The sequence below is a fragment of the Homarus americanus genome, unplaced genomic scaffold, assembly GCF_018991925.1.
Source record: "Homarus americanus isolate GMGI-L3 unplaced genomic scaffold, GMGI_Hamer_2.0 scaffold1024, whole genome shotgun sequence".
In the NCBI taxonomy this organism is placed as follows: domain Eukaryota; kingdom Metazoa; phylum Arthropoda; class Malacostraca; order Decapoda; family Nephropidae; genus Homarus; species Homarus americanus.
The window spans coordinates 6,616,727-6,627,203 of NW_024715228.1; the positions used below are offsets into that span (position 1 = coordinate 6,616,727).

The window sequence follows — 10,477 nt, forward strand, 5'->3', positions numbered from 1 at the left end:
CATTACTGTTAACGCTGACAGAGGTAATGTTTGAGGCTTGTGCAATTCATTATCTATCGAGGTATTACTTTATACTCTATTTATACATCACCTGACACACATTGATATATATATATAAAAGATTACTAGACCACACAGTTTTCTTAGTAGTGTAAATAGTGTATACACCTCATACAGTCCAGTGATGACAACACAACAAGGAATTATCATTGCTTGAGAAAATTATCTAACATGTCTTGTATTTAATAACTTTCACACAGCCAAAGTAAAAAAAAATATATATTTTTTTATTTTTTTCCCGAGGTAAATATTTTTTTCACCGTCTGATTGTAAGATAATAAAAATAGACGAGTTCAGTTTATACTTTGATCGACGCCTTAACACTGCAAGGAAAAATAGTTAGGCTTAATGCTTACGTTGACGAGTACACATTAAAAGGAGGTTGACACTGATCACCATTACCGAGAGGACGGACACTTAGACGTTGATGGTCTGCGAGACTGAACGGTGGACAACACATACCCGGACACGTCGACAAGAAGCCCATATGTAAACTAAATTAACACGTAAACAGCTCACGGCAGAGGGTAGGGGGGCGGGGAGGGATGGAGGGCAGGGAAGTAAGGACGGCAAGAAGGGGGGGTGATGGAAGGAGGGGTGAAGGAAGGAGGGGATGGAGGGGTGAAGGAAGGAGGGGATGGAGGGGTGAAGGAAGGAGGGGATGGAGGGGTGAAGGGACATCACTCTGATGAGTCAAAGGACGAGAGACCTTAACTTTCCGCCACGTTTATATCACACATAGATAAGAGAAAGAGAAAGAGAAGAGAGCGAAGAGAGAGAAGGTATAAAGGTAAATCCCAAGTGTTCCACTTTACATCGCTTGAGAAGAGCAGCAAAACTTTGCTTCGCTGACGGGGAAATATTCTTTCTTAGAGACTTACGTGTAGTATCGTCTTGGAGGGAAATTGACGGAGAAGTAAATGACAGTGACGAGGATGTCATATTAAGAATTCTAATCATTTACAAATGAAAATTGTGTCCCAGTTTTTCACATATTTTAACTTATCTTTTATGTATTTACTCTTCACGCCTACGAGTGGGTGACTTAAGATGAATAATATTCGGTTTCAGGTATAATTTGAGTTATTTTCCTAAATTTGATTCGGTATTTGATGTCCACATTGACCTACAGTTATTGCGAGTCAACTGTTTACCAGGGAGATTCACTGTTTTTTTATGGCACTGAGCTATTATAAGAGGCAGCCTCGTGAGCTCCTGTCTGACAATAAGGTGCCTCGCTTCGGGTTGAAATAAGAAATTCCTTAGGAAATGAATTCTATAGTTATCGCATTTTCCTGAAAACACTAGAAAATGACGTCAAGATAATGTTTAGAACAATTGATGCATTTTAGAACCTCGTCACTGTGTTCTATGGGTAATATGTTTGCGTCCAGTTGATGACGTTTACGGTGTGTGAGGCTGCGACCAACACATATACTTGTCATGCGAACCTGTTCCCTTCCAGCTGGCATCATCAACACACATCAGTGACACAGGACAGCCGCCAGCAGCTGCCGTCACTGAGAAACGCTTGGTGAATACGAACGTTTTTATGACGCAGCAGTGTATTAGAGGAATTTTACCATTGATACAGCCTCACACCACCTCGATATATTTAACTCAAACACCAAAACTTCTCTAACTTGGTCCTAGCTATGATATAACCCTCACTGTGATGAATGAACAATAACAATGGCCTGGTTCTGAAGTTTAAAGACAAACACCATTTTATGTATAAGATCACCAGGGGTTTCTTCAGCACCAACAGCTGCCTATGCTATTTTTTCCTAATAATCTCATCGGCCAACACAATTAAAAAATCTAGAAAGTTCCTTGTCTTCATAAATGTTGTCGTTAAGGGTGACGGTCTATAGTACAAGTGAGGGGATAACACACACCTGCTCCTTCACTCGCACTACTGTGGAAGCCAGACTACTTCTTGATAGTCACTCCTCTGTCGTTCAGTATCTTTCTTTATTCCCATTTTGTATTTGTTTGTCATTTAACTGATGTTTCATCTGCCATCAACAAACAAAGATTTGTTAAAAGTAAAAATTTAGTTTCATACCATCCTCCGTTCACCTTCATTTATGTCCCCACCATCAAGTTGGACAAGCAGTAAATATCCTCTACCCAGAGTCCCGTTACAGTATCCTACACTAAGATATGTTCTCTGGTGCAGCGCTGTGATCCCTCCACCACTATCACTCAGGTAACCACCCACACAGCAGGCGTCACCAGGGGGAAGTAGTCACAACCACTTGAGTGTGAGAGCTTATCTAACTCTCTTGAAAAAAGTGCGAAAGATTTTTTATTTTATTTTACATATTTGAGAAGTAAGATGATGTATTTACAAATTGAAAAGAAATATGAAATTATTTGTACTCTTTGTGAACATGGAAGAAGATGAAGAGAAAGACACAAATGCTCGAGGACAATGCTGGCAAGAGTCACCCCTCCCACACCACCTTGTGCCTGTATGACACCTTGTGTCTCTTTGAGACTTTGTCTGTATGACACTTTGTGTCTCATTGAGACTTTGTATGACACTATGTCTCTTTGAGACTTTGTCTGCATGACACATTGTGTCTGGAAGACACTTTGTCTCTACGAGACCTTGTCTGAATGACACCTTCTTTATGCGTAGCAACTTGTGTCTGTACAACACCATGTGTCTATATGATACCTTTTACCTGTATGGCACCTCGTGCCTTTGACAAATTGTGGTGATATGAAACTTTGTGTCTATAACATCATCGACCTGTATGACACCCTGTGGTCAGGTGAGAGAAACTGATGGCCGTCAGTAGCTACGGTCGTTATGTTGTGAATATAATGTAAATTGTTTCATTACCATGAAAGCTTTATGAACAACCTATATTAACGAAACCCTTAACAAAACTTAAAACTTAAGTCCACCAAAAAAGTAATCTATTTTCTGATGCATTTGTCGAGTACCTTGTTCAGACCTTTATATATTATATAATAAGAGGATCATAGGTTGAAGGACAACAGTATAGGTTTAGGTTTGTTTTCGTGGGCTTCTTTTTACCTCTGGCGTCTCCTACTGTGTAATCTCGAGGCACAAGACTTACATTACGCTGTATTTGAATGGTTTTAGAGATTATATTCTTATAAGAAGTAAGACCCGTGTTGATATTAAAATTTAAGTTTAGCTGACAAGTTGTTCCGTCAACAGCTCCAAGGATGCCATGGACACAAACCTCCATACTTCACCTTGAATTACGTTACTTGTTGGTATCGGAGGAAGAGATAACACCTGAGGCCAGCAGCGAGAGAGTAAGAGTTAATCGTCCGCTACAAGACGAGGAGGAGGAGGAGGATGTGGGAGACGACTCCTCGTTACATATATATTAATACCTTCAACCACCCTTTACTACCCAACCACACCATAGTCACATCTAACAAGTAATCTGCACACACAACTACTTAAAATTCGAAATAATAACAACATAGAAGCTCTTAAACCTACGAACATGTGGACACGCGATCACAGACAACCACTTGAGATATTGCTATATATGGCAGTATAAAAATATATAAAAAAAACTTGAGAGTAAGAAAATAGAAACTCTTACTTGTTGAGAGACGTCAGGTTGTTTGTAACACAAGATATTGAATATTTCTATATTTATGTTTCATTAGTAGCACCATTGTTACAAAATATATAGGGTTTTTTTCTCTCTTCGCTCGCTCGATACATAACTAGAATCTGTTACATTTAGTCTTGTGTTCTGAAATATCAATTGATATGATGGGATTGTGTAGGAGATTGACAATAACACCCAAAAATGCAGGAATATAATGAATATAGATAGTATATAAGTAGGTATGTGCTGATGTAGTTTGATATACTCCTTTGGTCCATCTGTGGGTGTCACCGCCATCAAGTGATATGCTAAGATACTGTCACCGGCTGAGGCCACCCACTGGGCCGCGTCTCTGCTGGACCATCCCGCGGCTCCACGCCACACTGACTGGCCTCTCGCTCTCCGTCATCTATGAATGTCTTTGCCAAGTGATCATAGTCAGGGAGGAGGAATTGTTGACTGGCAGATAATACTGACTGAAGTTCGTGGAATAATGCAAAGACCCCAAGCATGACGAACCTCCAAGGAAATATGGTATAGTGACTGTGTATAAATATATATATCCGTTGTACCTCACTGTAAAGTAAACATCTTATCAACTATGAACAAACTGTTACAGTTTCTGAGATCGTTTAATAGTCAGTCCTTAATATGCTTCAAGTATGTGGTGTGATGATTGAAGGGAATCCAAACACGTTACTACTCGGCCATAATCGAGATGATGATGAATTTACATACTGATTACCCAAAGAATCGAAGATAGTAACTTTTTCTCCGTGGAATTTTCACCAGCAGGCGACACCTATCACAGGTAGGAAAGTTTGACTCAACAGAACTGTGATGGAAGTAACTCCCAAAAAAACAGTTCACTGACGCTACAGAGAGAAGTAACAGCCCAAGTGTGTCATCAGCCGGCTGCTGCGCTGTTTCAGCTGTACCCGCCTTCAGTTTGTTTGTAAGGACTCAGTGGCGTACCTGGCACTGTTTCCATCCACCTCAATGCCTCATGATGTGGAGGACCTGAACCCTAGTGGAGAAACATCTGGCACTTTCCTCACATTATCAGTTCGTATAAAAGAGATCTAAACACTGGGACAATCCCCTGCTCTCTTCAGTGCCTCTTCATGTGGAGAGAGAGGTGGTCTGACCGCGAGAAGGACCGCTGACACAGCTGACATTTGAAGGGTTTCTGGCCCGTGTGTTTGCGGTAGTGGCGTGTCAGCTCGTCAGACCTCGCGAACCTCCACTTACAGCCGTCCCACGTGCAGTGATACGGCTTTTCTCCTGCAAAACACAATACAATTTGCTCGTTATTTCAAAGAAGAGAAAAGTCTGATGAAAGCGGACATTGTGTGAACATATTGAGGGCATTATTAGGAGAACAGTTTCCAGCAGTACCTGTGTGTGTGCGCTTGTGGGCCTTGAGGTGAGAGCTCTTAGTATAGACTTTTTCGCAACCTTCGAAGTCACATCGATGAGCTTTTCGCCTTCGAAGAGCGTCTGAGTAATCTGCTGGAGGTGGAGGAGGTCGACCAGTGGGCCGAGCTACTGCTGGTGGCGACGAGGGTGACGGCGAGGACGAGGATGATGAGATGGTAGATGAGGTAAGAGTTGTAGTTTGAGGTGAAGGAGAGGCCAGATGACCTCCCGACGAGGCACAGCGGGGCGGCGGAGAGGGACTCTCACAAAACGGCCGCTTCCCGTACCACACTCTGTCGGGTACACCACAAACACCGCCGTTAGAGGATTACACATCAAGTGTTATATATTCTAAATCTTGCAAGTTATAAGGTTTTTGTGTTAAGGATACTCTTATTATGCTCTAAGAGTCATTAAGGAAAAATGAGGTTGATCGATTATGAGAACTATTAAAAGTAAACTACAGTATAATGTACCGGGGGAGATCAACACTGTTCCTTTACGTCAAAAAATAATCTTATAACACATTAAGAGCGATAGTTTTTACCTATAGCTTTTTAAGGACGATAAACTGAATGATGATTATCAAGATATTAGAGGATTTATAATGCGGTACAGTTTATTTATGATGCGGTCAGATTTGTTTGTTTTACTTACAATGAGGCTTCGCGTATTCTCTGCAAGGACAGGAGGGGAGAACTGCCGTTTTGGAAAGCGTTCTCCAGGTTTATGTTGAGAGCGTCCATTGGATTCTTACCTAACTCTGTAAACAACATGAAAAACAAAATTAGAATAAATAGTTTATCATTGACTATAACCTCACTCCGTTAAACACCCTGGATTACAATTTGTATCAAAACATCATTTCTAATGGCTGCAACACTGTACAATATATATCAGGTGCCTACAAGAGAGCTCAGGCTCTCAACTGGCTCAGCCATGTTAATATTATGATTTTTTAATCGACTGTATATCTGTGTTCTTCTGGCTAAATAAACTGTTTAAATATCAATATCATTACACTCACCAGATTTGAGTGTGAGATCCAAGCCGAGTGGCAGTGGCAAGGTGGTGGGGAATCTGGACATGTGGAGGAGGAAAGCTGGGTCACTGCTCCGGAGGGGAGAGCCGCTGGTGCCCACCAACTCCTCAGGGCTTATACATGGGAAGCTGGTGCTCTGGAGGGGTAGGCTCATGTGCAGGCCGGGTAGGTCGAGGGACCCCAGGCCGCTGTGGTCAGGGGAGTGTTTAGGAGATCTTGTACTAGCGAAGGTGGAACTGGAGGTGACGACTGCCCGGTGGGGCTCCACCGTCAAGCATTGTGGGACGGTCACTGCTGAAGAAGACGGTGTATGTGTCGTGGATGATGCAGTCATGGTGTATGTCACCGAAGGTTTGGGCGACACGCGAGCCTCTACGGAGCATTTTGTATAACGAGGCATTTGTTTCACTGGCGGAGACGTGTCACACTCCGTATGCTTGGAGGTGACCCGCTGTTCAGAGAGTTTATGTATGTTATCGCCGGATACTTTCGGTACTCTATCACACTGCACTCTTTGAACTTTCTCATCTAACACCTTCAGGTCACCTGAGAGTGCATTTATGGGGTCAATTAGAGGCATCAGCAACCGCTCACTTGACTCTCTGTCACCTGACATTTTTTGTACTCGCTCACACAGCATCTTCTGGATATGGACACCCGAGACTCTGTGGTCACTTATAACCGGCAGTCGTTCGTCTGCCGGCGGCCTCCGAGTCTTCTCAACGGACACCCTAACTGGGCTATATTCCATTGGCCCCGAGGGTGGTCTAGGAGGGCCATGGTACTCAGGGTGCGGGTTATGGTTGTTATTAGAGGAGGGTGGTAGCCTGAGCGGTGGGCCCCGGGGTCCAGGTTGTCGGACATGGACCGAAGGACTTGCAGGAAGCTTCGGGAGCGGCTGGACATGGTTAGGACCAACCTGGGGCTCAGCTAGTTGGTCGTCCTTGGTCTTGACACTCAAGTCCACTGGTTCTAACTGCTCGGGTGGCACCTCCGCCTGTCAAGGAGATAGAGATTCTTTATATTATAACTCTTATATACATACAGTATGTGTAAAGTGATGTCTGTTTTTTAAACAATGTAATATGATTAATATTTCTGAACACTACTCTTCACGGTAACAAATTTTATTCACTACCGTAATAATTCGTGTCAATAATTTTCTCTTTTCTTTACATAAATTTCAACTTCCTCACAAGTCACAACAAGATACTCATAGAGAAATATCATGAAATACAAGATAACCTCAACCATATCTCCTATGTTTAGTCTCTTACACATACCCATCCAGGGCCTCGTGTAGTAGTGGCTATGGTAGGACACGTACCTCCTTGGACATGTTGTTGGGGTGGGTGGCGAGGCGGGGATCATGATCGGGCACCATGGCCTGGGGGACAAGTTTCGGGGGCGGCGCTCCCCTCTCCCTCCTCTAAAACAACCTGAAACAAATGAAGATGATAGGTTAGTGGTGGGCGTTGGCAAGGAGATAGAGATTTAGAGAGACATAAATGGGGTGAAGAATAAGAAAGGAAGGAAGGAAGGAATAAAGAGAGGACAAACATGGTGATAAAATAGAAACAGTACAACATGAAGATATATGAGGATATTGACAGAAAGAGTTAGAAGGAAGGCGAGAACAAGGAAGCAAGATAAATAAAAATAAACACACAAACTACGAGTCTTTTTACGTTCGAGTTATCTGGAAATGAAGTAGAGGAAGAAGAAAAACAAGAAAACAAGAAAAAAAGAAGAATAAAAGGAATGAAGGCAAATAAAAAATTAATATATACAAATATTAAAAAAGAAGATAGAGAGATGAAAAAGAGGAAACAGAAAAAGGAAGGTTAGACACCCCTCACACTCTCTTTTACAGCTACCTGGGTCCTCATTATCTACGCCGAGGTGTTGTCATAGCCTCAGGGACCCACACCGCAACACCATCACCACCACTTTATCACAGGAGCGTCGAGTGTCCAGCCATCCCCATCCATCAACACGATCATCACCTCACCTCGGATTGCACGCCGACAACACCCACTTATCCATCATAATGAGGAGGACCCGGGTGTTTGTAAATCCCCATAGAGGAGGTAGATGGGGCGTAGTACCTGCAGGACGTGGGGTAAGGAGGGAGGGGGAAGTAGCGAAAGGGAGGGAGGGAGGGAGAGAGGCTAGGGAAGTACAGAGTGGGTGGATGAAGTAGGGAGAAGAACTAAAGAGAAGAGAAATGGAGAGTAGGGAGAAGAGAAGAGATTAGAGAGAAGAGTTAGGTGGGAGAGTAAAGGAGGCTGGGAAATGAAGGAGAGTAAGATGGAGAGAGAAAGAGAGTAGGATAGAGAGAGAAGGGGTGTAGAATTGAGAGTGAAGGATAGAGAGAGAATAAGAGTAGGATGAAGATGATAGGACTGCAGACTGGGGAGGGAATGAGTGTAGGATACAGAGAGAATGAGAGTAGGATGGAGAGAGAAGGACTACAGACTAGGGAAGGAAAGTGAATAGGATGGCAAGGAAAGAAGTTTAAGATAGAGAGGTAAGGGTTGCATGCTAGGGTGGATAGGGTTGCGGGCGCCAGAGGGCTGTGTGTCCGGAGAGGATGAGGGCTCAGGTGTGGAGATATTTGCCAGGTGTTCGGTTTGAAGTACTGTTTTGTCGCTCTGTTGGTGCTCAACGGCAGGTGAGGGTCTTGTTTTGCTGTGGACTTAAATTGCGTGTGTGTGTGTGTGTGTGTGTACACCCCTGAAAGAATTGTGTGCACCATAACGACTAACCATATGACTCAATTTTCCACATCAATCAACACTTTTACATACATACACACATACTTGTCCATACATACACACATAATAATGGTTGCCCCTCGTGTAACGAGGATTGCCAGCCCTAGGGCCACTTAGGCGTGAATTTGTTTAAGGTGTAGAAGCTGTCGCCAACACAACAACCACACCGTAAGTTAACGAACTGCATGACCCAGTGTCAAGGAATAGTCTAAGAAGACTGGACAGTTCGTCAACTGCACTGGCTAACCATTACCCCGAAACACGATCCGCAAATCGATTAACATCCAGGTTCCCAATTAATGCTGGGTAGACAGAGGCAAATGGCGTAAAGAAACTTGCCCATAGTTTCACCCTGCCCAAGGGTCGAACTCGGGTCCACTCGCTTGCGAGGCGAGGATGCTGAACATTACACCACATACAAACATACATACATACATACACACATACATACATACACACACACATACACACATACATGCATACATACATCCACATTTACATACACACACACATACTCACATACATACATATATACATACATATATACATACATACATACATACATACATACATACACACACACACACATGTATGCACACATACATACATACATGTACATATACATACATACTCACACATACATAGATACATACACATACACGCACACATACATACAGTACATACACACATACATACATACAAACATACATACATACATACATACATACATACATACATACAGACATATACACACACAATGAAGGCTTTTGTTAAACCAACAATGTACGTAATAAGTCATTTATGTCCAATGTATATTTTCAGCCTTCGGGCTGCAAACTTTTTCAATAAACCGTTTATTATTATTATTATTATTACATACATACAAACACATACATGCATACATAAAATAAATACATACATTCACACATGCATACACACACACATACACACATACTGTACATGCACACATACATACATACATACACATACACACATACATACACACACACATACATACACACACACATACATACATACATTATTATTATTATTATTATTTACATACATACATAAAATACATACTGTATATACATACACACATACTGTACATACATACACATACATACATACACACACACATACATAAAATACATACATACATACACACATACATACACACACACATACACTCACATACACTGGAAAGGTTTGGCAGTGGACTACTGCACCACCCTCGTCATCGCCACCTCCTGCCACCGGCAGCCCCCCACCCACCTCGCGCAGTGCGCCACTACAACAAAATTCAGCCCAGAAGAGCCCGCACCGATAGGTATAAGAACAGCACCATCCCATCTATTGTTAAAATAATAAACAACTCCTGATTTATGTACTGTACAGCCCTGTAAATGTATTCAATGCATATCATATTATTATGTCTAAATCTAATGTAAATCTGTATATTTTCAGCCACCGGCTGCAACTCTATTAATAAACCGTTTATTATTATTATTTTATACATACATACATGCACACATACATACATACACACACATACATACATACACACA

At 42.3% G+C, this 10,477-nt stretch overlaps 1 protein-coding gene across 1 annotated transcript; it reads right to left on the bottom strand.

Moving 5' to 3' along the window:
* Positions 1-660: 660 nt before the first annotated feature.
* Positions 661-7,583, bottom strand: LOC121856364 (Krueppel-like factor 12). Its single transcript, XM_042351881.1, has 5 exons — positions 7,460-7,583; positions 6,118-7,129; positions 5,748-5,853; positions 5,070-5,383; positions 661-4,955 (listed from the first exon to the last, which is right to left on the bottom strand). Exons 1-5 carry the CDS (start codon positions 7,514-7,516, stop codon positions 4,783-4,785), a joined length of 1,662 nt encoding a protein of 553 aa, XP_042207815.1. The 5' UTR covers positions 7,517-7,583; the 3' UTR covers positions 661-4,782.
* Between the last annotated feature and the right edge of the window lie 2,894 nt (positions 7,584-10,477).

Coding starts and splice junctions, on each gene's coding strand:
- LOC121856364 (XM_042351881.1), bottom strand. CDS start 7,516: ATGGTGCCCGATCATGATCCCCGCCTCGCCACCCACCCCAACAACATG. Junction 5,854..6,117: donor GGATCTCACACTCAAATCTG/GTGAGTGTAATG, acceptor TGTTGTTTACAG/AGTTAGGTAAGAATCCAATG. Junction 5,384..5,747: donor AGAATACGCGAAGCCTCATT/GTAAGTAAAACA, acceptor TGTACCCGACAG/AGTGTGGTACGGGAAGCGGC.